This window comes from Mustela nigripes, chromosome 7, assembly GCF_022355385.1.
Source record: "Mustela nigripes isolate SB6536 chromosome 7, MUSNIG.SB6536, whole genome shotgun sequence".
NCBI classification, from domain to species: domain Eukaryota; kingdom Metazoa; phylum Chordata; class Mammalia; order Carnivora; family Mustelidae; genus Mustela; species Mustela nigripes.
This window is the reverse complement of record NC_081563.1, coordinates 76757881-76784830: the sequence shown is the minus strand read 5'-3', so window position 1 is coordinate 76784830 and position 26950 is coordinate 76757881. Positions and strand designations below refer to the sequence as shown.

The 26950-nt window shown below is 42.5% G+C and overlaps 2 protein-coding genes across 7 annotated transcripts in view; one reads left to right on the top strand and one right to left on the bottom strand.

Annotated features, from left to right (window-relative positions):
* DYNC2LI1 (dynein cytoplasmic 2 light intermediate chain 1) overlaps positions 1 to 26950 on the bottom strand; it is a 68215-nt gene that overhangs the window by 777 nt on the left and 40488 nt on the right. For 2 of the 4 annotated variants that reach the window (XM_059406216.1, XM_059406215.1), the window contains one exon: positions 867 to 924. In XM_059406216.1, coding sequence (XP_059262199.1) covers positions 867 to 924 — 58 coding nt within the window. Of the gene's footprint in view, positions 1 to 857; positions 925 to 24680; positions 24981 to 26950 lie in introns of those variants that run through there. The other 2 variants (XR_009405403.1, XM_059406217.1) reach the window with 2 other exon arrangements.
* Positions 1 to 26950, top strand: part of ABCG5 (ATP binding cassette subfamily G member 5) — a 41503-nt gene that overhangs the window by 8131 nt on the left and 6422 nt on the right. For 2 of the 3 annotated variants that reach the window (XM_059406214.1, XM_059406212.1), the window contains 10 exons: positions 4316 to 4448; positions 7893 to 8032; positions 8595 to 8724; positions 9191 to 9404; positions 9487 to 9692; positions 10481 to 10619; positions 13923 to 14108; positions 18595 to 18707; positions 19846 to 21032; positions 26459 to 26608. In XM_059406214.1, coding sequence (XP_059262197.1) covers positions 4316 to 4448; positions 7893 to 8032; positions 8595 to 8724; positions 9191 to 9404; positions 9487 to 9692; positions 10481 to 10619; positions 13923 to 14108; positions 18595 to 18707; positions 19846 to 20039 — 1455 coding nt within the window. In that variant the 3' untranslated portion in view covers positions 20040 to 21032; positions 26459 to 26608. Of the gene's footprint in view, positions 1 to 4315; positions 4449 to 7892; positions 8033 to 8594; positions 8725 to 9190; positions 9405 to 9486; positions 9693 to 10480; positions 10620 to 13922; positions 14109 to 18594; positions 18708 to 19845; positions 21205 to 26458; positions 26609 to 26950 lie in introns of those variants that run through there. The other variant, XM_059406213.1, reaches the window with a different exon arrangement.

Below are 26950 nucleotides of genomic sequence, written 5' to 3'. Positions count from 1 at the left end.
CTGTGTGGCTTATATTATATTTCTATTAGATGGTGCTGTTTTAGGAGCTCTGTGTTTGAATAATAATGGTTGTTTTCCTCACTGTACTTTGCCCTATTGAGATTTTTCTCAACTTTCTTTGAGGCCTTTTGAATGTGTCTCATCCAAACTAGATTAAGTTAACAAAGGAAGTAACTATTGACTTGTCTCCTCTTCTGACGTTTCAATCTATTGCTTTAAATGTATCTAATTTGGCAGTAGTCATAGGTAAGCCTGTGGGGACCTTACCTGGAATTGTTGCCTCATTTCTGTCTGGACTGAAAACAGGGAACTAAGGATACAGAGATGTGCCACTTCCAAAGCAGGTACAGTTCCCTGGGGAACCCTCAGAGTCACGGGGGGAGACCAGCAACATCAGCCTCAGAGGCTTCAGCGAAGCCACAGTGGTGAGGCTCCACGTGGGCACACAAATTATATCTGCAGTTCAGGCTCCAGGCCGGCCTTATTTAATGCCATTGAGGCTCCAAGGAAGTCCTCCATATCAGCTGAGGGTACACCATTTTTATCAGGCATTGCAGCGTCTGTCACTAGGGACTTGCTCAATCTGTCCTTGGCACTGGACTTTAAGACAGGGCTTGGAGAGTGATATTAGGTCTAAGCTGTGTCCCAAGTACCAGAAGATTTGTTTGATATAATGCCCAGGTGGGTAAAGGGCATTTTTTTGTTTGAGAGTCCTAGACAGTGCTGAAGGATAGCTTTTATTCCAGAGGAGTCTTAGCAAGGAGTATGGCCCCCAAGAAAGACCATCAGCCTCACAGGGATGCCTAGCTCTCATTCCTTCCTGGAGGTTACCGTAGAGTGCTCAGAAGGCATTGCAAGGCTCTTACCATTCAACTGGGTTATACAGGCATACCTCAGAGATACTACAGGTTTGGCTCCAGACCACTGCAACAAAGCAAATATCAAAATAAAGTCCGATGAGTTTTTTGGTTTCCCAGTGCGTATAAGTTACATTTATACTAATAAATGTAACTAATAATAAAAAATTTTTTTTCTTTAAAAATTTTTATTTATTTCACAGAGATCACAGATAGAGCAGCAGGCAGAGAGAGAGGGAGAAGCAGGCTCCCTGCTGAGTAGAGAACCCCATGTGGGGCTTGATCCCAGGACCCTGAGATCATGACCTGAGCTGAAGATCATGCATAACCCACTGAGCCACCCAGGTGACCCAAAACCCAATATACTTACTTTAATTTAAAAATACTTTACTGACACAGACATGAAGTGAGCAAATCCTATTGAAAAAATGGGGTGAGTAGACTTGTTTAGTACAGGGTTGGTACAAACCATCAGTTCATAGAGAATGCGTTATCTGTGAATGCAGTAAAGTAAAGTGCAATGAAACAAGGTGTGTGTGTACTCTGAACTCTCCTAGTTGGCTGGCATCAGTCAGGCTTTGCTCATGTACAGTATTTCACCGTATCCTGGCATCAGCCCTATGTGGGAGGCATATCTCCTGAAATACGAGATTAAGATCAGACAGTTGGGAAGGGCAGAGCTGGAATACGAACCCAGGCCCTCTAGCTCCCATCATGTCTTCCTGAGCTCTGGGATCTCCTGAATCCCATTGCGATGAGAGGAAATGGAGGTTGTCTTCAGCCCACATTGAAGCACAGGCATGTTCACAGTAGCCCTGACTGTGAGTGATAGAGGAGTTCATCTGCAGACTTTCTGCTTGCTTTAGTATTTCTGTCTCTAAAAGGGGCAGGAGAAGATCCTATTTGTATTTGGGTGGCAGGAATGCCATCATAAACAGATGCTTCTGAGTTGGTGATCCACTTATATCACATATCCCACAGAAAGAGTGAATCTAAGAATGCCACTGAGCTCTTCTCCAGAAAATGCTCATGCTCACATAAATATTCAGAAAATTCATGGATGCCTTGAAATCGATTGATGGCAAAAAACTTTCCCCCTGAGGGTGCCTGGGTGGCTCAGTCAGTTAAGCATCTGCCTTCAGCTCAGGTTGTGATTTCAGGGTCCTGGGATCCAGCCCCACATCGAGCTCCCTGCTCAGCAGGGACCCTGCTTCTCCCTTTCCCTCTGCCGCTCCCTTGCTTGTGCTCTTTCTCTCAAATCTTTAAAAAAAAAAAAAAAAAATTCCCTCCAGTAAATGTTCCTCTGGCACTGGCAGTCCCTCAAAGTCCTGTGAAAGTTCTCTCTGCTGGAAAGTACTTTCTGAGCAAATCTAGTCCATAGGGTATAAAATCCTGATAAAGTAATTTAGTGAGAAGGAAGTGGTGGTGATAATACAGGACAGAGCACAGCTGATCTCTCCTCTGAGGAACCTGAACATAAAGCTGTGCTTGACATGGGCAGGCTGTGTCTGCTGGACTGTTGGCAAATCCTTGAGCTTCATGGACCATTTGAGAGAACACAGACAGGTCTTTCAGCCCCAGCTCTGCCACTTGCTAACAGTCTGACCTCAGGCAAAATAGTTTGACCTTGGGCAAGTTATGCACCTCTCTGAGGATCTATCTTCTCCTCTGTAATAAATAGATAATAATGTGTCTCTCTTGGAGTTGATGTGAGGAATGAGTCAGTTTTATCTGAGAACATACAGCGTAGAGGTTGATGATCCCAGTGCATCCCAATGATCCCAAGGGTTCCTTCTAAGACACTGTACATTCCATCCCCAGTAGTTTCGCAACGTTTGCTAAACACGGGAAAGGCTTTGGGTCCTGTGAAACAGGTTAAATACATGTCCATCCCTTCCGAGCCGGGAGGGGCAAGCTTTACTCCTTTCTTGGAGTTGCAGAGCAGATGAAAGGGATGCTCAGGAATCTGCCCTGGCTGGTGAGCACCTCAACCTGGCTATGCCAAGCAAAACTCAATTCCAGAATCCTTCAATTCTGATGGCAAAAGGAGGACCTTCTTTTTTCCAGAATAAATCATACTGGTTTATTTATGCATTTTAACCTCGTTATTCCTTTAGGTTTATTTCATATGTGTTCCTTCTTTTGGTCAAACCTTTCCTCCATGCTGCTGATCTCATCCCCTGGCTCCACGGGAACTTTGTCCCACAAATCATCCCCTCTTTTACTCCAGCCTATTTGTTGTTATTTTTTAATGCAGTGTTTTGTTTCTTTTTTCATTATAAAAGTAATACAATCTCATTAGAGGTATATGGGAATCAAACTCACTACCATATATATAAGTATTTTCAGTCTGTTTCTAGCTGCTTTCCCCAGGGCCCTATGCAGATAGGGGTAATCAGCAAGGCAGGGCCAGAAGTAGAGATTTTTGAAAGGGTCTCTGGAGATGGGCTAAGCTGAGGAAGGAAAGAAGGAGGGGAAGAGAAAGCCCAACTTTCTTGATTAGAAAGTCAGTCAAGAACTTTTCTAGTTGTTATTGTTGTAGGGGAGTTGAGGAAGACTAAGGAGATGGTTTCAGGGTGCGGCAGAGTCCAAGATAAATACAGCGAGGGGAACTGTGGGACAGGATATTAAGTGTGGATGCAGGTTATAAACTGGGTCCCCTGGAAAATTTTTAATGAGAGTAAAATAAATATTGGCATCATTTTTAATTACTTTTGGTAGCTTGATTATATTTGATGCAAAATCACACCGAGATTGGACCACACAAGACTCCAGGACTTATTTGGGTTACATAAGGTAGCCAAGGTTCGTTCAAACCAAATCAGGACTTTTTTTTTTTTTTTAACACATATAAAACACAATAAAATTTCAGGGGCGCCTGGGTGGCTCAGTGGGTTAAAGCCTCTGCCTTCGGCTCAGGTCATGATCCCGGGGGCTTTGGGATTGAGCCCCACATTAGGCTCTCTACTCAGCAGGGAGCCTGCTTCCCCTTCTCTCTCTCTGCCTGCCTCTGCCTACTTGTGATCTCTGTCAAATAAATAAAATCTTTTAAAAAAACACAATAAAATTTCAAAAACCAAACATTAAAAGAAACTGCATTGTCCCTATGCCTTTAGGGGATTTTTCTGTATGCTGGACTTAATGCAGCATCTGAAAATATGAGTCCAGTGACCTCTCCTTGTTTCCTGGTGAATTTCCCTGAAACAAATATAGTTTTTGCTGCTCTAGAGACTTTTGAAAAAAGTTATATTTATTTTAACCTGACACATGTACTATATTATGACTTAGAGCAAATTGGATTTTATCATAGTAGGCATGTTTTCCCTAGGGTGTGGTGAGTCTGAAAGTGGCCCGAGCACTCAAGGGAAGTATGTTGCCTCTCCCATGCCATCAGAACTCCATGAATTGGAGCAATAGCCCAGCAATGACCAGCCTTCCTGGACTTGTGTTTCCTGCAGGTGGACGCAGTTATGGTGGAACTGAGTCTGAGCCATGTGGCAGATCGACTGATTGGCAGCTGCAACCTTGGGGGAATTTCCAATGGCGAGCGGCGCCGGGTCTCCATTGCAGCCCAGCTCCTCCAGGATCCCAGTAAGTGGGACCCAGAACTGCTACTAGCTGCTGCCTGGGTGTCTTCCATGGGTCTGCATACATTTTCAGTCCTTTTTTTACAGTCTCCATTTGGAAAGGGGTTTGTGTGGAACGGACATCACTGAGGTTCTTTAGACCGGGGATCCAGTTTCTTTGGAAATACTACATAGTTCTTTTTAATTTTTTTCAGTCTTCCAAAATTCATTGTTTATGCATCACACCCAGTGCTCCATGCAATTTGTGCCTTCCATAATACTCACCACCAGGCTCACCTCCCCACCCCCCTTTCCAAAACCCTCAGTTTGTTTCTCGGAGTTCACAGTGTCTCATGGTTTGTCTCCCCCTCCGACTTCTCTCAACTCACTTCTCTCCATCTCCCGATGTCTTCCATATTATTCCTTATGCTCTGCAAGTAAGTGAAACCATATGATAATTGACTCTCTCGGCTTGACTTATTTCACTCAGCATAACCTTTTCTAGTCCTATCCATGCTGATACAAAAGTTGGGTATTCATCCTTTCTGATGGAGGCATAATACTCCATAGTGTATATGGACCATATCTTCTTTGTCCATTTGTCCGTTGAAAGGCCTCTTGGTTCTTTCCACAGTTTGGCAACTGTGGCCATTGCTGCTATGAACATTGGGGTACAGATGGCCCTTTTCACTACATTTGTACCTTTGGGGTAAATACCCAGCAGTGCAATTGCAGAGTCATAGGGTAGCTCTATTTTTAGTTTCTTAGGGGATCTCCACACTGTTTTCCAAAGTGGCTATACCAACTTGCATTCCCACCAACAGTGTGAGAGGGTTCCCCTTTCTCCACATCCTCTCCAACACTTGTTATTTACTGTCTTGTTAGTTTTGGCCATTCTAACTGGTGATAATCTCAATTTGAATCTTCCTGATGGCTAATGATTTGATTTTGATTTGAATCTCCCTGATGGCTAATGATGATGAGCATTTTTTCATGTGTCTGTTAGCCATTTGTATGTCTTCATTGGAGAAGTGTCTGTTCATATCTTCTGCCCATTTTTTTTTAAGATTTTATTTACTTATTTGACAGATATCACAAGTGGGCAGAGAACCAGGCAGAGAGAGGGGGGAAACAGGCTCCCTGCCGAGCAGAGAGCCCAATGTGGGGCTCGATCCCAGGACTGTATAAGGACCCGAGCTGAAGGCAGAGGCCCAACCCACTGAGCCACCCAGGTGCCCCTCTTCTGCCCATTTTTTGACAGGATTATGTGTTTTATTTGTGTTGAGTTTGAGGAGTTCTTTATAGATCTTGGATATCAGCCCTTTGTCTGTAGTGTCATTTGCAAATATCTTCTCCTTTACTACAAAGCTGTGATCACCAAGACAGCATGGTACTGGCACAAAAACAGACACATAGATGGGTGGAACAGAATAGAGAGCCCAGATACCGACCCTCAACTCTGTGGTCAAATAATCTTTGACAAAGCAGGAAAAAATACACAGTGGAAAAAAGACAGTCTCTTCAATAAATGGTGCTGGGAAAATTGGACAGCAATGTGTTGAAGAATGAAACTCGATCATTCTCTTACACCATACACAAAGATAAATTTGAAATGGATAAAAGACATCAATGTGAGGCAGGAATCTATCAAAATCCTAGAAGAGAACATAGGCAGTAACCTCTTTGACATCAACCACAGCAGCCTCTTTCAAGACATGTCTCCAAAGGCAAAGGAAAGAAAAGCGAAAAAGAACTTTTGGGACTTCATCAAGATCAAAAACTTCTGCACAGCAAAGGAAACAGTCAACAAAACAAAGAGGCAACCCACAGAATGGAAATACTACATAGTTCTTGATGTTATGCTATCCAAGTACAAAATAGCTCTTGGACTTAGAAGCACTGCATCTGTGTTTTAATGTTCAGTTAGGGTCTTCCGTGAGCACAGGACTCTGGCCCGTCCCTTGTTATTAGAGTAGCAGCTCTGGTGGGGGTGGTGGCTATAGAAAGTCAATGAGTTTTGGTGTGCCTAAAAGAACATATTAAATAGCAGGAATTAAAGCAGGACTTTCAATGATACACAAAAAAGTGTGTATTTTGAAGGGAGGAGCTATCAAGATGGGGTAGCCAGTCACCTGCCTTTCCTGCTGGGTTTGGTTATTCTCCTCATTACTGGGGAACTCTCAGCTCTTATAAGCACTTGGAAGAGGACATGCTGCACCTGGATACTCCACAGGGGCCCACTAAGACTGCCTGCTCTTCAGATGGTTGGTCACTAGAAGGCAAAGAAGAGAGACGTTCTTTTTTTTTTTTTTTTAAAGATTTTATTTATTTAGGGGCGCCTGGGTGGCTCAGTGGGTTAAGCTGCTGCCTTCAGCTCAGGTCATGATCTCAGGGTCCTGGGATCGAGTCCTGCATTGGGCTCTCTGCTCAGCAGGGAGCCTACTTCTCTCTCTCTCTCTCTCTGCCTGCCTCTCCATCTACTTGTGATCTCTCTCTGTCAAATAAATAAATAAAATCTTAAAAAAAAAAGATTTTATTTATTTATTTGACAGACAGAGATCACAAGTAGGCAGAGGCAGCCAGAGAGAGGAAAGGAGGAAGCAGGCTCCCTGCTGAGCAGAGAGCCTGAGGCAGGGCTCTATACCAGGACCCTGAGATCATGACCTGAGCCGAAGGCAGAGGCTTTAACCCACTGAGCCACCCAGGTGCCCCAAGAGAGACATTCTTAAGAGCCCTTCTCACTTTCTGGGTAGATAGCTGCAGTTAAACCTTCTAAAGAATTTAATGCCTATCCCAGCTCAGACTTTATCAGGCAGTTTTTTGCTGTGCAAAGACCCTGTCAACGTTCGAAAGTGCTTCACATGAAGTGAGGTTATGTCTTTTTTTTTTTTTTTTTTAAAGATTTTCTTCATTTATTAAAGAGAGACGCAGCGAGAGGAGGAACACAAGCAGGGGGAGTGGGAGACGGAGAAGCAGGCTTCCTGCCAAGCAGGCAGCCCGATGTGGGACTCGATCTCAGGACCCTGGGAACCATGACCCAAGCTGAAGGCAGAGGCTTAATGATTGAGTCACCCAGGTGCCCTGAGGTTATGTCTTTTTAACCAGCCTTCTCTTAGCTAGCCTTTTGAAAACAACTTGGTGCCCACTCGTCAGCCCTTGTTCTTTGTCATGGTCCTCTGGACAGAGCCCAAGCAATCCATAGTACATTTGAGAGGCGTGATCTTGTTGCTGCCCTGTACCCTTTAATGATTAAGGCCAAGATGTGCTCTGGAGCTGCATCTCTGAAGTAAGATTCCCTCATTTGGACTCGGGCTGAAAGCCATTTACATGTAGGTACTTCTCACGGTGCACTGTGTGGATAGGTTAAGATGGGATGGAGTAAGATGCCTCAGTAATTCAAAATTCTGAGCTTAGAGTCCAGAGCCCAGTCTCGTCAGTGACTCAGAAACCTGACCCTTCTTGCCTGCAGAGTTCATGCTGTTTGATGAGCCTACCACAGGCCTGGACTGCATGACAGCAAATCAAATCATCATCCTCCTGGCAGAGCTGGCTCACAGGGACCGCATTGTGATTGTCACCATCCATCAGCCACGCTCTGAGCTCTTCCAGGTGAGGGTGACTCTTGTTCCTGCTTAACTCATCAAGGGTGGGTAGATGTACGTGTTGAGCTGGGGATCGTGAGGTAGAGATTAGTACTCGTCAACCAGGGCTCTTGGGGCCAATAGCTCCTGATATGGGAAGGGCACCTACCATGTACCAAATACTTTCTCTGCACTAGTTCTTTGGTCCACACAACAATCCTATGACGTGGGTATCAGTACTGCCACTTTACAGAAAAGAGGGAGACTTAGAAATGATGCGAAATTGAATCAAGGGTCTGAGGTCAAACAAACATCTGGTCCAAGGTCACTCACTCAGGAACATGGCTGGCCCTCAAACCTAGGACCACTGGCCAGGTCCAGGAGTTCATCTGGGCCCAGGCCAGATGCAGCACGATACACACTGGCAACGCAGATTTAAAAAAATAGGAACATGCTTTGTGTGTCTCCAGTGGGCACAGTAAGAATCCCGATGCATGGGTGAGATCAACAGGGACTGACTGCTTGGAAATATATTCTCCAGAAGGATATGGTGACCTGATATACACTAATGCCATCGATTCTCCCACCAGCTCTTTGATAAAATCGCCATTCTGAGCTACGGAGAGCTGGTTTTCTGTGGGACACCAGCAGAAATGCTTGATTTCTTCAGTGGTTGCAGTTACCCTTGTCCCGAACATTCAAACCCTTTTGACTTTTATAGTAAGTTTTTTCCCCCACATTTCCCATGATGAATGATCATTCAATTTTGTCATCTCAGATTTCTGCCTAGATGTCAACAGCACTAGTGGATTTTATTCTTGCTTTTGTTTTGGTAATTTCACTCTTTAAGGAGTTAACTTGGCTAGATCAGATAACTTGCCATAGATGACCTATCAGAATGAGGTGGGGGCCTCTCTTAAATCGCTGCATGTTCGCTTTGTCAGAGAAGAATCAGCACAGCTTCTAAATTCTCCCAGACAGCCCCAGTTGAATCCTCAAGGCCTAGCTGATAGGTTTAAAATATTCTGATTTTACAGGTGGGCATGATCACCAGGTATTATTCTGATGGGATGAGGTACTAGCTAGTACTCCTGAATCAATGATAAAACATACATTATGAGCCATTGTGCATATGTATGCATTTAAAAACATATGGGTCATTTCTTTTGGGGAAAAAAAAAATTAGTGGACCTGACATCAGTGGATACCCAAAGCAAAGAACGGGAAATAGAAACCTACAAGAGAGTTCAAATGATTGAATCTGTCTACAAAGAATCAGCAATTTATCGCAAAACCTTGGAAAATATTGAAAGAACAAAACACCTGAAAACATTACCAATGGTTCCTTTCAAAACCAAAGATTCTCCTGGAGCTCTCTCTAAACTGGATGTTCTCTTGAGGTAAGAACTTCACCCTGTTTTAGGTGGTTAGACATCCACCAATAAGAGAAAGAGAATTAAAGCGAGGTTGTTTGGCTTTCAGGAGAGTGACAAGGAACTTAATGAGAAATAAGCTGGCGGTGATGATGCGTCTTGTTCAGAATCTGATCATGGGTTTGTTCCTCATCTTCTACCTTCTGCGGGTGCCAAGCGATGTGCTGAAGGGCGCTGTCCAGGACCGCGTGGGGCTCCTGTACCAGTTAGTGGGTGCCACCCCATACACAGGCATGCTGAACGCTGTCAATCTGTGTGAGTGCCCATGCCCAGGAGGTGCCCCCTTGGGGGCGGGGAGGGCACTTCCCCTCTTCCGGATGATCTCTCCTCTCCAGCTGGCATCTTGCAAGATTCCACTATTATAAGGGTATTTCACTGAGCTAAACTTGGCTCTCTCCAGATTCTCCCCCTGGGGAAGGATTAAGTACGGAGTTACTAACCTCATAGTGTGAATTAGTTCACCAAGTAGATCTCGTTAAGGGTCTAAGGATCCAGAGAAACGAGAAGTTAGAAGCTGCTGATGGGGCAGGGTTCGGGAAGGGTTTTTTAAAAGATCATTCCTGGTATTCCTATCTTTGCCATTAGGATGTACAGGCCCTGGAGGCCCAGATACCTGCCAACTTGGCATTATTCTATTCTTTTTGGAGCCGATTTTAGCACAGCTAGCACTTAATTTTCAAACTCAGTGAGAATCCAGCAGCAGTGCCTAATTGTCTGATGTTCTGTGCCAAGACCCTGCACAAAAAGAGGACAAACTACCTCACGTCATTTATGACCCTTATGCACATATATTCTTGAATTTGTGACAACCCTCCATTGACTTTAGAGAGAAAGAAAGAAACTTTGACAGCTTATGCAACCATACTGTAATTCAGGTAGGGTAGAGTTCTGTGGTGGGAAGTACTTAAAGTTCTATCGACAGCAGTCCCCACTTTCCAAGACTAGGAAGTCCCAGCTGGTCCCCACCACCCAGCCCTGACAACTCAAGTTCAGTTTGAGCTGTGTCGTGACTGGCTATTCTGAAACCTGCCTTCTGTTTCCAGTTCCTGTGCTGCGAACTGTCAGCGACCAGGAGAGCCAAGATGGCTTGTACCAGAAGTGGCAGATGCTGCTGGCTTATGTGCTGCATGCGCTCCCCTTCAGTGTCCTTGCCACCATGATATTCAGCAGTGTATGCTACTGGTAAGGGGGTGTTCAAAGGTGTTCAGTCCTTCTGGGTCAGGCCTCCTGGCAAGTTCCACATGGTCACTGGGACTGATGAAGGAGGAGTTCCAGGGTGAAGAACTCCCTCTTCTTGGCCCTGGAGGTCTGTCTTTGGCCATCAATGACCAGTACAGTGTCTTTTGCTTCAAGACAAATAAAAGAACCCGGCTGGAGTCACATGGGACCTGAGAGCAGAACCACAGGACTACATGGTGCCAGAGACTGGCATGTCCCACATCCTCTGCGGGGCCTGGGCAGAGAAAACTGCCCTGAAGTCTTTGGGATCCAGGTGTAGGGGCAACAACTAGCTGCTGCATCTTGATGAAGCATGGCTCCTGTCAGCCAGAGCAGCAACTCGGCCTGAGGTTCCACCAACCCACCTGTGACATCAGAGTTGGGCTGGTGTGAGTGGGCCTGAGTGACAGGAGAGGGGCTATGGGAAGAGGCACTGGGAAACCATGAAGTATCCCTGATGCTCTTAGGTTGTGAGTGATGGCTTATAGACAATGCTGCTATTTGTTTCTTAGAGCTTTTAAAAAATAGAAGTCCAAAAATGGGTAGTTATTTGTAGGATTTGTCATCCTAGGGAGAAGTATCTTCTCTAATTCCCACGGCTTTCCCTTAAGATGGGGGTAGTACCTGGTATTCTGAGCCTCTAGTAGAGTAATGGTACCTAGCTTGTTGTCTCAAGAGAACTTCAGGCAGTTCTTGAGATATTGTCTTTCTTAGAGCCATGGGATTCATAAGCAGGTGCTCCTAACATAGCCAGTGTATAGACCCATGATATGTGAGATGAAAAATTACTATGAACTAAGTGATACATAACTTAAACACAAACCAGCACCTAATAAGTTTGAGCTTCCAGATGAAGAGTGGGAGGGTCTTGGTGCAGGTGATTAGAAATTGGCATCATTCTGGTGAGTGCTAACTTGCTCTAAGTTAGCAGGAGGCTGGGCTTTTCACTGAGGATAATGGCAAGGACCACAGGGCCTTCCTGCTGGCCCTGATGAAGCCTCCTTGTTCTTTGACACTTGGGAGCATATTGAATTTCTAATCTATGATGTAAAGCACAGACCTGTCTAGATCAGGCTGCATGATGCATGGACTTAAAAATCCAGCAGATTTTTAAAAATCCAGTTATTTTTGAGTAAATCAAGGTTGCTGAAAATTGAAGACCTTGCTAATTTAGACTCTTGCCACTCAGTGTGGCCCATGGACCAGCATCAGCCGTACTTTGGAGCTTGACTAACATGCAGAATCGCCGGTCCAGCTACTGAATTGGGTTCCGTGTTTAAAAGGATGCCCCAGGTGGGTCCTATGCACTTTAGAATTTGTGAAGCACGAAAAACTGTGCATGAGAAAGAAAGTACTTTTAAGATTTGAGAAAACAGGGACCCGGGGTGGCTCAGTGGTTAAAGCTTCTGCCTTCGGCTCAGGTCATGATCCCAGGGTCCTGGGATTGAGTCCCCATTGGGCTCTCTGCTCAGCGGGGAGCCTGCTTCCCTGCCTATTTGTGAGCTGTGAAATAAATAAATAAAATCTTAAAAAAAAAAAAAAGATTTGAGAAAACGGCAGTTTTAAACTAGGTTCAGTCTAAGCATACAGGTCATGACTATTTTTGATAAAAAGTCAGGCATAAAAAGTCAATCATTTCCAGTAGCAGCACAGCTGTTACTGTAGCAAATACTTCAATTAAATGACAGAAATAATTGTTGAATGCCTACTAAGTGCTAGGCACCATATTATGTACAACAGAAGACTCCATAAAGAGGAGTGAACAGATGGTGCTACAATGAGAAAAAATTAGGGATCTGGGGGTCAGGTGAAGGAGAGTGGATCTGATTAGTATAGCAGTATGCCTTGTTCAGCACACCTTCAGGGAGAGAATTTAAGTTAAAGAACAGGGCTTCCACGGTGTGGGCACTGCTCAGGCAAAGAATAGCAGGGGGTGGGGGCAGTAAGGACCTGAGGTAGCTTGGGATTGGGGGAAATAGGAGGCCGGAGGGACACCATAATCAGAGAGAGCACTTTTAGAATCTGAAATCTTGGGAAAATGGAATAATTCTGAGTAAAATTTAAGTCCAAGATTTGGTGAGTGATGAAGCTTAGGTGGATGGGGCCACTGGAACAGATCAGGATACCTAATTAGGAAGTGTTGATGTTGATGGCTAATCAGGAAGGTTAAAAAGACCTTGAGGATAATGAGGGTGGATGGGAATGCAAAGACTGACCCTGGTATAGATATCATAAGATCATCAAAGGTGAGAAAATGTCATAAAAGCCACAAAGGATTGCACTGAGAAAGAGAACAGTACAAGCAAATTTCATGATTTGGAGAGTGGTCAGGAGGCATGTGTACGAGACATGCCAACTCCTTTTCCTTACTCTACAGATGGAAGAGAGAACAGCCATAACTAATGGTTCTTGAGGACATACTATTATCTAGGAAGTGTATTTAGTGAAAGGAGTTTAAGAGTTAAGGGGCATGGATGTAGGAAAGTCTGTTTACAAGAAAATGAAGATCAAATCAATGGAAGGGGCTGGTAGAATAAAAGACAAGAATGGAATGGAACAGACCTGGGAGAGCTAATTCACCAGAGGATGGCAGCAGTGAAGGGTTTTCACACTGGCAGCAACCCCACATAAACGGGATGGAGGAGCAGAGAAGTAGGCTGAGTGAGCCCTTAACACTGGGAGAGTAGGCTAGCTAGGACAGGAGCAGTGCCAGCATAGGCAGAACGTGGTTATTTTTGGAGAAGCCTGGGGAGTTCAACCACTCTACTAATTGCTCCAGTTGTGATCACTGTTCAAGCGTTAATATATATTTTTTAAGATTTTATTTACTTATTTGATAGAGCCAGAAAGCACAAGCCAGGTCAGGGTGAGGGGGAATGGCAGAAGAAGAGGGAGAAGCAAGCTCCCCACAAGCAGGGAGTCTGAAGCGGGACTCTATCCCAGGACACCAGGACCATGACCTAAGCTGAAGGCAACTTTTAACCAACTAAGCTACCCAGGTGCAACACGTGTTAATATTTTCCTCTGAGAACTGAAGAAGCTGTGAAAGGGAACAGGTGGTACATGAAGCTGGAGAAACAACTGTAGTGCTACTAAATGGTCTCCAAGTTTGGCTCTGTTCCGAAAAGGCCTCTCAGAGGGGAGTGTGGCTTACCCCACAAACTCTTCCCACCGACTAACCACCATGGACTTATTCATGAAAGGCACGTGTGGTGTTTTTCTTAAATAATCCTTGGAGAGGAAACTAAAGACCCTATGTTTTTCCAGGACTCTGGGCTTATATCCCGAGGTTGCCAGATTTGGATATTTCTCTGCTGCTCTCTTGGCCCCCCACTTAATTGGTGAATTTCTAACTCTTGTGCTACTTGGTATGGTCCAAAACCCAAATGTGGTCAACAGCATAGTGGCTCTGCTCTGCATTGCTGGGATACTTGTGGGCTCTGGATTAGTAAGGTAAGATATAACAATTCAGAGGATTTTCATTGATGATTTGTGGTTAATGATCACTCGATAACAAATTAAGAGGAAAGCTATGTGACACGGGCTAAAGGTATCACGTTATGGTCTGGGGAGTTTATAGTGCTTGCTTATCATTATTTAGACCTTGATCTATTTACCATTTATTCAGTAAAATGTCTTCACACTGAGAATCAGGAAATGACAATTTAGGTGTGTTATTCATATGATTCACATGTTGTAACAGGAGGAAGAAAACCAATCCATTCTCTGGAAAAACTCACAGCCTCTTACTATAGGCAAATTGCTTGCATTTAATTCATTTCCGCCCTGGCACTGTCTCTGTTCTGGTTCTCTATTTCCTTGTTTTCTTTTAGGAAGTAAGAACAGTCAGATAAGAGCTTGCATGATAAAAGATCAAGAAAGTATCAGGACTAGAAGGACACAAATGTTAACAAATGTTAATAGTAATTATCTCTGGGTAATTTAGTTTTTTCTTCATATTTTTGTTTTGTGAATTTCTATAAAAAGCACTTTATAAATAAGCAAGAGAAAAAAATATATATACACACACATATATTTTAAAAAAGCAGGGGAGCCTGGGTGGCTCAGTGGGTTAAGCTTCTGCCTTCAGCTCAGGTCATGATCCCAGGGTCCTGGGATCGAGCCCCACATCGGGCTCCTTGCTCAGTGGGGAGCCTGCTTCTCCCTCTCCTACTGTTCTGCCCGCTTGTGTTCTCTTGCTCTGTCAAATAAATAAATAAAACCTCTAAAAAAAAATTAAAAAGCAGCAGAAAGGATGGAAAATTTTAGAAGGGTGACAGTGGTCCCAGGTGAGTGATGTGAGCGGTGGTTCCCTGAGGAAATGTGAAGGTGGCTGGTTCTTTAATTTAAAAAAGCTCCAGAGCATCTACAGATAAAATTATTATATTTATATATTTAATTATTTCACTCTCAGAACAATTCATGTTTGGGTAAGAAAACTCAGGTTGGACTTGACTTTGCTCCACTCAAGCCACTGTGAAGACTCCCAGGCTGCACGTGGCTCCCTGGAGAGAGGACTGACCCAGGAGTCAGAGACTTCCTCTGCCTTGTATCTGCCACATGACCGCGGGCAAGTCCCTTTTCTATCTAAATTAGTTTTCTCATTTATAAAAAGGCGCTCGTGATCTGGTCCCTTCTGCCACAAGGGAAACATGAGAAGCAAATGAGATAATCAGAAGCACTTCATAAGCTGTAGTGAGTTATAGAAAGGTGAAATATCACAAAGCAAAGTGAGCTGGTTTTGATTAATCCAGGAGGACCTTGTTTATGACGCCATTATTGCACTGTATTTGTGTTGCTTAAATGATTGTTAGCCTCTATAAAAAATGCACAAATCAAATCAAGCCAGCAAGGTACAGATCCAACGTTGGGCAGGATCACCTCTTGAATATTTTTTTTTCCTACTAAATATTTTATTTATTTATTTGACAGAGAGAGAGAGAGATATCACAAGTAGGCAGAGAGGCAGGCAGAGAGAGAGGAAGCAGACTCCCCGCCAAGCAGAGAGCCCAGTGCAGGGCTCAATCCCAGGACCCTGAGATCATGACCTGAGCCAAAGGCAGAGGCTTAATCCACTGAGCCACCCAGGCACCCCATCTCTTAAATATTGCAATCATTACTTGTTCCAGTCAGTCTGGCACTATTTTGTATATTTGGTTTGTAGAAAAAGGAAATTTATTGTTCTGAAAAGGCAGGCAGTGGCCAGCATTACCAAAGTCTCCTGTTTTTTTTTTTTTTTTTTTTTTTTGCAAAACCTCAACATCTGGGCTTCACCTGGGTTCTGCTCCCGTCACTGAATTGAAGCTCTGCTCTTCAGGGGCCAGCCCCATTGACCTCCTCATCATAAAGTTCACATTCTTCCCTCAAGTCATTGCCTTTCCTGACTGCGTGCCTGCAACATTTGCATTTTTGGCTGCCTCCTCCTCTAAACACAAACAGAAATAGCTTTGTTCTTTCTACATACAAAATAATGCAGGTTCTTTGGGGGAAAAACTGTACACAATATGGTAGTGTATAAGGAAGAAAGTTAAAGTTACTGAAGTCTCACAAACTTAAATTTTGTTGTGTTTCTTGCTAGACTCTTATATAATCTTTAATGAAAATGAGATTGTACTATTGTGAAGGAGTTAAGTGTGCATTTAATGATATAATGTAGACAGTCCCATGTCAATAAATTTAGATCTTTAGTTCATTCCTCTCTGAAATACTCCAAGGATTTCCGTGATTTAGCCTGATTGTCGTCCTGTGTCTTTCATGAACCTGTTTGTGTCCCTTTGCCACCCGCACGAAACCTGACTGCTGTTCCCTTGGATAGATCAGCTCTCTGAAAGCCTGCCACTTCTGTTGCAGCCTTCCTTTCCAAGGACGGCAGACTCGAGGCCAGCAGCTATGCCTCATTCATCATTATAGTTCTTCTTAGTGGCTGGCCCAAGGCTTTGAACCAAGTAGGTTTGCAGAAAATATCTACTGAATTGAGTGAATGAATGACTACACTCTTCCCCTGGATGGCCCTTGCATTGGAATAGTCCCCAGCTTCTGTTGGTTTTTTTTTTTTTTTAAAGATTTTATTTATTTATTTGACAGAGAGAAATCACAAGTAGATGGAGAGGCAGGCAGAGAGAGAGAGAGAGAGGGAAGCAGGCTCCCTGCTGAGCAGAGAGCCCGATGCGAGACTCGATCCCAGGACCCTGAGATCATGACCTGAGCCGAAGGCAGTGGCTTAACCCACTGAGCCACCCAGGCGCCCTCTGTTGGGGTTTTTCATTGCTGTCTCGCCACAAATACATGTGAGGCCTTTACCTGTAGTATTCCACCCTGTGGGGTGCACTGCAAGATGAAGGTGTGTGGTTCCTGCTTAAGGGGGTAACCTTCTGGCCAGCTGGGCAGCCACATTCTCATGGGCATCATCCTTTGTCATCTAATCCTTGAGCTGCTGCCGTCACCTGCTCCCTTTTGCTTTCCTGCTTTTCTTTATCTGCCCTTCTAATGATCCCTCTGCTTGCTGGTGCCACACTGATTTTCCTAAAACACTGCTTTTATGGTCTTTCAATATCAACCCACTGCAAGGGTCCAAAACAGCAGGTTCCTGGCTGGCATTCCAAACTCAGCTTCAGGTCCTCTGTTCCAGCCCTTCTGGCCTATTCACTCCTATATGCAGTCCTTGACATGCCTGTGCTCATACCGTCCTCCCTTCCTAGAATGTCCTTCCCCTTCTTTCCTTCCTACCCGGGTTCCTACCTGTCCTTTCCAGTTAGCAGCCTCTCAATGGGCTGACTGAATTTTGTGCCTTAGAATATTGCCAGTAACTGAAAGTCGTGGGGTTTGGGGGGTCACCTGGGAATAGGTACAAACCATAAATACTAAGTACAACAATGTCATGGACATGTGCTGGATTATTATACTTGGTACAAATTGTTTACCACTATGTATTTTTATAGTCTTAAGGATATATATTCTATGTCTCCGATTACACTGTGAGTTCTCTAGGGGTAGGACACTTCTTTTGACTTCCTCAAACACTTAGAACTAGTGCCTCACAAATAGAATTTAATACATATTTGTTGACTGATATAAGTTACATAGTGGACAGAGGAGGCCGTAAGTTCAGCAAAAAGACTGAAGAGGGGACAGAGTTCATTTTTACAATGGACGTCTGTCTGCTTGCTCTCTCCATCCTCTCCCCTTGTATCATAGTTAATTCTCACTTCACATACCAAATCCACCAAATCTCTGTTTAATCACAAATACCCTCTAAAGTGATGAGTTATGTGTGTGTTTTATGTTTATATCAATGATGCTTATCAAAAAAAATTAGACACCAATCCATCATCAGGGGAGTGTTAAATTGAGATTTCTACTATAATGGACCACTGAGCTATAATTAAAAGTGATGGAGTGCTATGCTTACTGACTTCGAAGGCTGCCTGACGCATATGTTTAGTTGAAAAAAAGGTTAGAAAAGAGCATGAAGAGTGTGATTCCACTTACGTACAATTTTATAATACATGTTACACATATCACCAAAATATTAACCACAGTTATTTCTGGGCAGTGGTTTATCTTTGTACTTCTCAGAATTGTTTTTCACAGTGAGCACAATTTTCATGAGAGATAAAAACTATCTTCAAAATGGGAAACATAAAATGAGGGTTGAGGGGCGCCTGGGTGGCTCAGTGGTTTGGGCTGCTGCCTTCGGCTCGGGTCATGATCTCAGGGTCCTGGGATCGAGCCCCGCGTTGGGCTCTCTGCTCCGCGGGAAGCCTGCTTCTCTCTCTCTCTCTGCCTGCCTCTCTGCCTACTTGTGATCTCTCTCTGTCAAATAAATAAATAAAATCTTAAAAAAAAATAAAATGAGGGTTGAGGGTTGCCTTTCTTTTCATCTAATAGGACTATTATCAGAGCCTACTGAATTTCAGCTTGCTCTCTTTTTTTTCTTCAGAAACACAGAAGAAATGTCCATTCCTTTAAAAATCTTCAGTTATTTTACATTCCAAAAATACTGCTCTGAGATTCTTATAGTCAATGAGTTCTATGGACAGAATTTCACTTGTGGTAAGTACTCTATTTTGGAATATTATTTTCTTTACATAGTACTCTGAGGAAGTGATTCCTTGGGGGAAATGTATTTTTTAAATACAAGTTATATTTTATAATAGATTTAAAATACTGTTTTGAAATAAAAGTCTAACAGTTCTTCTGATTTTGAGTAAAAGGCAAGTTAGTCACCTGTCAAAGGCCATCAGCTTAAGGCCACTCTGATTTTCTCAGAAAACTGCAGACTTGGGGCGCCTGGCTGGTTCAGTTGGAAGAGCATGTGACTCTTGATCTTGGGGTTGAGTTTGAGCTCCACGTTGGGGGTAGAAATTACTTAAATAAAATCTTTGAAGAAAAATGACAGGCCTAAGTACACTGAGGTATACTCTGGGTGGAATCAGGTTTTTTTGTTTGTTTGTTTTTAAAGATTTTATTTACTTGAGAGAGAGTCTGTGTGCACGTGAGTGGCAGGGGGGCAGAAGGAGAGAACCTAGAGCAGACTTTGCACTGAGCACAGAGCCCTACACGGTGCTCAATCCCATGATTGTGAGATCAAGACCTCACCTGAAACCAAGAGTCAGATGCTTAACTGACTGAGCCACCACCCAGGCACCCCTAGAATCAGTTTTTATACCGACTGAACAGAACAGATTGAAGCAGGTTGCAGTGGCTTCTTGTTCCCTAAAAATGTATGTAGAGTATAGCTGAGTAAAGCCATTTTTGGCAAAAGTCTGTTCCCCTATCCCATTAGAGGCAGTGGGAGCATAACAAGGTCCTTCTGGCCATGAAAATCCCAGGCCACTCCCTGAAGGCAACTAAAGAATTGGCATAATTTAGTAATTGTTTTAAACATTTTTAGGTGGTAACAGCAGTAACCTTAGGATATTCAGTACTAGATGATCATAAGTGATCATGATCTTTATCAGTACTATGGTAATGAGTTTATACCCCAAATGGAAACAAACCCATTTCTATCTTCAAATGAAGCCAGGGCCCAGAACACTCACTATTGCTTCATCTAAAAATGAATTCCAGGGTCTCTTAAATGTCCTATATCGTCCATGATGAAGTGTACTTATTGGGTAGTTGGTAAATACTTGTTGATGAAAGTACCTGGGAAGCATCACATCTGACACTGTCCATTTTTTCTCTGCAGGCAGCTCAAATGGTTCTGTGACAACTAATCCAATGTGTGTCTTCACTCAAGGAATTACATTTATTGAGAGAATCTGTCCGGGTGCAACATCCAGATTCACAACAAACTTTCTGGCTCTGTATGCCTTTATCCCAGTTCTTGTCATCCTAGGAATAGTTGTTTTTAAAATAAGGGATCATCTCATTAGCAGATAGTAAAGAACATGGCTGTGAAAATGACCTTAAGACCCAGACGTGCAGGACTACTTTGAATGTCTGAAAAAAGAAAGCCACTTGTTTCTTGATAGTACATCTTAAGTCTTGTAACTTCATCTGTGACTCAGAGATCATGCAGGCTTTGAATGATATTCTGACTTGCAGGGACACATGTTATTTGGAGAGTGAGCTGGTCCAAAAATGTAAATAGTAATAATTCATAAAGTTATGGGAGACTAGTGTGACTGTTTTCTTTGTTTTAGGCACAAAAAATTTTTGCTGTTTTATTTTTTATTTTATTTTATTTTTTAAAATATTTTATTTATTTATTTGACAGAGAGAGATCACAGGTAAGTAGAGAGGCAGGCAGAGAGAGAGAGAGAGGGAAGCAGGCTCCCCGTGGAGCAGAGAGCCCGATGCGGGACTCGATCCCAGGACCCTGAGATCACGACCTGAAGCCGAAGGCAGCAGCTTAACCCACTGAGCCACCCAGGCGCCCCAAAATTTTGCTGTTTTACATAGCAAAATAAGTCAGTTAAAAAATTATGCTTACAGGGCACCTGATTGGCACTGTCAGTGGAGCATTTGACTCTTGATCTCAGGGTTGTGAGTTTGAACCCCATATTAAGTGTAGAGACTACTTAAAGATAAATTTTTAAAATTATGCTTCTATTTGATAAAAGGCTTGATAAGAAGACATTTGAGTGGTTACTGACTGTAAGTAACAAAAAAGAGTTGTGGGTTTGAGTGAAGCAAAACATCCTGCAAAATTGGGCGGTTGATGGCAATTCTTTCATTATCACTGAAAAGCCCATATTTATGTGTGCACGTCCACATGAGGGTCTGAGTTACCCAGTCACACTGAAAGGATGTTGACAGATGCTGGATGAAGACGACCCCTGACACAGAGCACCTGGTGATTTTTTGGGAGATAAAGTGAAAACCTGTGGGAATGGGCTGAGCTGAGATCACAGCATACAAGACAGACCTCAGGTAATGTCTTTAAAGTTTAGTTTACTGGGGCGCCTGGGTGGCTCAGTGGGTTAAGCTGCTGCCTTCGGCTCAGGTCATGATCTCAGGGTCCTGGGATTGAGTCCCACATCAGGCTCTCTGCTCAGCAGGGAGCCTGCTTCCTCCTCTCTCTCTGCCTGCCTCTCTGCCTACTTGTGATCTCTCTCTGTCAAATAAATAAATAAAATCTTTAAAAAGAAAAAAAAGATTAGTTTACTATTTTTCCACTTTTCACTTAGTTTCCTTATAAAATCAAAAGTGAATGTTACTAGCTAAAGTGTATGCACTGAGAAGTGACATCCTTAAGGCTAGATAGGAGGCGTTATTTAAGTCCATACAAAAAAGCTGTTCAACTGACATAGTATTTACACTAAGAAAAACCAAGTTACACACACAAAACTCGGGATCTTGAATCATAAAGAGAAATAATGCTGATAAATAGAGATACCTGTATTACATATTTTTAGGGATGAAATGATGTATATAGATGATTAAAAATGGGTTCTATACTAAATGACTGATTATCTTTCTGATTGATCTTCAGGTAATTCATGTACAAGTCTGAAAAGACCCTGTCTCAGTGTTACCATGGTAATGCTGAGGGAGAACATCTTAGTACATGAACTTGTTCAGTTGCTGTGACCTAACTTGTAAAGAATGATAAATTATAGCATTTGAAATGTCTCATATTATAGCAGAAAAGATCATTTCATTAAGGAAACCATGGTAAAATTCTATTTCTTAGAACTGTATTTAAGGATCTGCAGGCATTGGCAAGTTACCAGAATAGTATTGTCAATTTTTATAAAAGGTCTCTGACACTGATGATTATGGTGTAATAGTTACATAATGCCTTACAGATTATATATGTCACATCAGTTATAGACAATTCTGCAGATGATAATCTCTTAAAGTAGTTCAAAGAGAGTCCCACAGGAACCTCTTTTGAAATTGCTGATTTCAACTTACTAAAAATATGGGTGTGCACTGTAAGTGGAAACATTTCTACTATTCATATGCAGATGAATTTCATTCTAGCTCAGAAACATTTGGAAAATTGACATAGCATGTGACTTCAAGCTATTAAATGTTAACTGATACCATCTTAGAAAAACACAATGACTTTCAACATGTGACAGTCTGTGTCTCAAGTAAAAATGGACAGTGATGTGTAAGACGATCAAATTATATAATAGAAATTTCTATTACTGTTGTGGAACAGGCTGTTTCTTCCCAAGTCAGTAGATGTTTCTGAGATTATTGTTCACTATTAATTTAAAGGGAGCTCTTTCTCCATAGCACTTGGGCAGGGTGCCTGCACCTAAGACTGAGGATCTTTGGAAACATGCTGAAACTCCTGTTGTCAAGAGTGCTGGAATCACATGGACTGCAAGTAGTTTATGAAGTCTTTTTTTTTTTTTTTTTTTTAAAGATTTATGTGACAGAGGGAGAAAGAGATCACAGGTAGGCAAAGAGGCAGGCAGAGAGAAAGGGGGAAGCAGGATCCCTGCTGAGCAGGAAGCCTGATGTGGGCTCGATCCTAGGACCCTGAGATCATGACCTGAGCCAAAGGCAGAGGCCTGACCCACTGAGCACCCAGGCATCCTGAAGTCTTTTTTTAAAAATGAGGAACATTAAAAAAAAAAAAAAGATTTTATTAATTTGATAGAGCACAAGCACTGGGAGCAGCAGGTAGAGGAGAGGGAGAAGCAGGCTTCCTGCTGAGCAGAGGGCCTGGTGTGGGCCTGGATCCCCGGACACTAGGTTCATGACCTGAGCTGAAGGCAGATGCTTAACTGACTGAGCTACCCAGGTGCCCCAAGTTGTTTATGAAATCTTATTTCACTGCAGTGATCAGGTAGTTTGTTCTCCACTCAGATACCACTCAACGGTTTTGGTGTTCTGGGTTTACTAAATGTGCTTATTTGAAGCTGGGTGTATAGTGTATTAGAATGAGCATATTTTGTAATGGAAATGGAAGAACACAGAGTAAATTACTTTCTTGGTCAATGACAATAATTATGCTTATTCCAGATTGAATTTGGCTAGCAGGTACACAAACTCATAAGATCAAGAAGGCTTCTTAATTAAAAGCTATTTCCCTTTGGAAATGATCTTTCATTATTACCAATTCATGAAGTTTGGGCCTGCTTATTGATAGATTATATCCTTAAATTTACCTGTTCTTCAAAAAGTTATGCTGGGCACCTGGGTGGCTCAGTCGCTAAGCATCTGCCTTTGGCTCAGGTCTTGATCTCAGGGTCCTGGGATCAAGACCTGCATCAGGGCCCTGCTCAGTGGGGAGTCTGCTTCTCCTTTTACCCCTCGCCCCTCCCACCCTCACGTTCTCTCTCAGATAAATAAAATCTTTTTTTTTTCCCTAAGATTTTTATTTATTTATTTGACAGAGATCACAAGTAGGCAGAGGTGCAGGCAGGGCAGAGGGGGAGCAGGCTCCCTGCTGAGCAGAGAGCCTGATTTGGGGCTCGACCCCAGGACCCTGGGATCATGACCTGAGCCGAAGGCAGAGGCTTTAACCCACTGAGCCACCCAGGCGCCCCTAAATAAATAAAATCTTTAAAAAAAAGTTATGCTCAAATTAATTATGTCACAATCATCAGAGGTGCTAATTAAAAATGCAGATTACTGTGGGCCTGATTCAGGATCTCTGGGTGTGGGGACTCAAGAATGTGCATTTTACTTTATTTTAAAAAAGATTTTATTTATTTATTTGACAAGGCAGCAAGGGAAGGAATACAAGCAGGGGAAGTGGGAAAGGGAAAACCTGGCTTCTTGCAGAGCAGGGAGCTTGATGTGGGGCTCAAACCCAGGACTCTGGGATCATGACCTGAGCTGAAGGCAGACACTTAATGAGTGAGCCACCCACAAGCCCCAGGAAAGTGCATTTTATGAAACTGATGCACTGCCTGCCATGGAAGGAGGCACCTAGGAATGTGCATTTTTAAAAAAGATTTTATTTATTTATTTGACAGAGATCACAAGTAGGCAGAGAGGCAGGCAGAGAGAGAGGGAAGCAGAGTTCCTGCTGAGCAGAGAGCCCGATGTGGGGCTCGATCCTGGGACCCTGAGACCAGGACCTCAGCTGAAGGCAGAGGCTTTAACCCACTGAGCCACCCAGGTGCCCCTAGAGAGCTATTTTAAAAGTGAATGCTTTTAAGTGAATATTTATTTAATCCTCTTGTTTTTTTGTTTTTAAAGATTTTATTTATTTATTTGACAGACAGAGATCACAGGTAGGCAGAGAGGCAGACAGAGAGGGGGAAGCAGGCTCCCCGCCGAGGAAAGAGCCCAATGCAGGGCTCGATCCGAGCACCTTGAGATCTGAGATCATGACCTGAGCCAAAGGCAGAGGCTTTAACACACTGAGCCACCCAGGTGCCCCAGGAATATGCATTTTAAATGGGTTCTTGAGGTGCCTGTTGTGCCTGTGTTTTAGAGTCAAATAATGGTACTTGGGCAAGTGACCCACCCAAGAGCTCCTTCGAGAAGGAATCTAATATAAATGCTTAAACTCCACTGGTAACTGTTACTAAAGGCTCTTGCTTTCATAATCCTGAAATGATATAAGCAGAAACTTACAAATGCTGAACTGAGTATATACTAGTTAAACATATTAGAGAAAGAAGATTTTTATTTAAAAAAAAAAATATTGCATGTAATTACTTTTTCCCCTTGTAAAAGACTTAGAAGTATCCAGAGTGTTGCACTAATACAAGAAAAGCCACTTTTCCTTTAACAAATTACACGGCGTCCTTCACTTATTACCATTATAACTAATTAATAAAATAAACTTACTTTTGGTGGGGGGGGGGGAGAAGAAATAAATACAGTATAGTTGAATGAGGTTCAAGAATCAAGCTCAATTTGTTTCCAAGACTTGGAAGAACTTCTTTTGTATTGTTCCAGTTCCTAAAACAAAAATACATGTTACTTAAGGAAAAAACTTTAAAAATTAAACTAGGCACCTTAAAACGGTCTAAGCATTTATGGGGTATGACAGTACATCCTTTATGGTATTACCATCCTCAAAATTTCTAGACAATTATTCTGTAAATTTTAAAAATTGATTTATTTTCTAGAAATGTAGAGTCTTCAGAGTTTCTGTGTAGCCTAAGTAACACTTAGGCACTTATTAAAGATGAAATTATATACTACATATATGTACAGATTCTTTCTATTCTTAAATGCATTTGTCATACTTTATTTAAAAGTGATATTATTTTTTTTTAAAGATTTTATTTATTTATTTGAAGATAGAGATTACAAGTAGGCAGAGAGGCAGGCAGAGACAGGAAGGGAAGCAGGCTCCCTGCTGAGCAGAGAGCCCGATGTGGGGCTCGATCCCAGGACCCTGAGACCATGACCTGAGCCAAAGGCAGAGGCTTTAACCCACTGAGCCACCCAGGTGCCCCAAAAGTGATATTATTTTTGTTTCCTGTTCAGCTCTTGCCAAAACTAGGTTGAAGTTGTCAAATTATCAATATTTAAAATGTATATATTCTTTTGACCCAGTGATTATGCCTTTCAAAATGTGTCTCATAGAATAATAGAGAAGAGTGCAAGGATATAAATAGGATATTCACTGTGTATACTGGGGCAGGATGAGAAACAACTTTGCTATCTCCTAGTAAGGACGTTATTAAAGACATCAATGCCCAGGGGCAGCCAGCAAAAACAGCAGTCTTCTGTGCCACATGAAAGAAACAATTGGGTGGAGAGAGGACAGGATACCTTCACTTTCTACTTCATATACTTGTGTATCTTTTGAGGGTTTTTTTTTTTTTTTTTTGTAATGAGCATATGTTACTTTTACAATTCATAAGATAAATTCTAGTATGGGTGGAAACCCTGCATGAAGTGACTCATATGTAAAGGGATTATCACAGGGGATTGCCTCCTGGCTTCTTACATGTTGTTCAGTGTCACAGTAATTGTACAAAGTATATTATTTCAGATAAGCTGAAAGTGGTTACTCTGCAAGATAAGGCAATCACTGTTCTCTGGCTAACATAATTGAAGTTCATAGTTGTTATGAAAAGAAAATTGCATTCTCATTTTCAGAAACATTGTGGATTGTCTCTTTTATACCTGTATTCAAGTTACTTAAGTTTAAATGTTAAAAGTTTTAAAACTGAAGACAGACTTTGGAAGTTTTTGTATAGTAACTCCAAAGTAGTCTTTGCAGCTCGTTTTTTTTTTTAAGTGATGTTAATTCAGTTCACCTGTCATCTCCCACATAGGGTTTCAAATACTGTTAACTCCTAAGGAATAAACAGTAATCATTTATCTTGCTTTTAATTGGAAGCACTGTATTATTTTTATCAATGATAAGGGTGAGGACATTGCTTTGAGATTCTTTGCTAAAGATATCTGTCTCCCTTCTGCAGAGAGCAAACCGAGAGAACAGGGCTGGTCACACAGGTCATATCACAAAGAATGACTGGTGTGATAAAGAACTCACGATGACCACTAGACCTTCAATACGCCTGTCATGGGAAGTCAAAATAATATGATTTAATTCTCTAAAGGAAGAGTAGGTAAGAGGATTTTCTTTATACTGCAATTCTTCATTGTTGTTTTAGAGAGCTATTTTATTTTTTAAAGATTTTATTTATTTGACAGAGATCACAAGTAGGCAGAGAGGCAGGCAGAGAGAGGGAGGAAGCAGGCTCCCTGCTGAGCAGAGAGCCCAATGTGGGGCTTGATCCCAGGACCCTGAGACCAGGACCTGAGCTGAAGGCAGAGGCTTAACCCACTGAGAAAGTGAATGCAAACTAAGGTTTCTACCTTGCCTCTTAAGAATTTCTAAAGTTTTCAACCATAAGTGGACCACAGTCTTAAAATGCTTGAAATAGCATTTTCAATAAAGGACAGTAAGA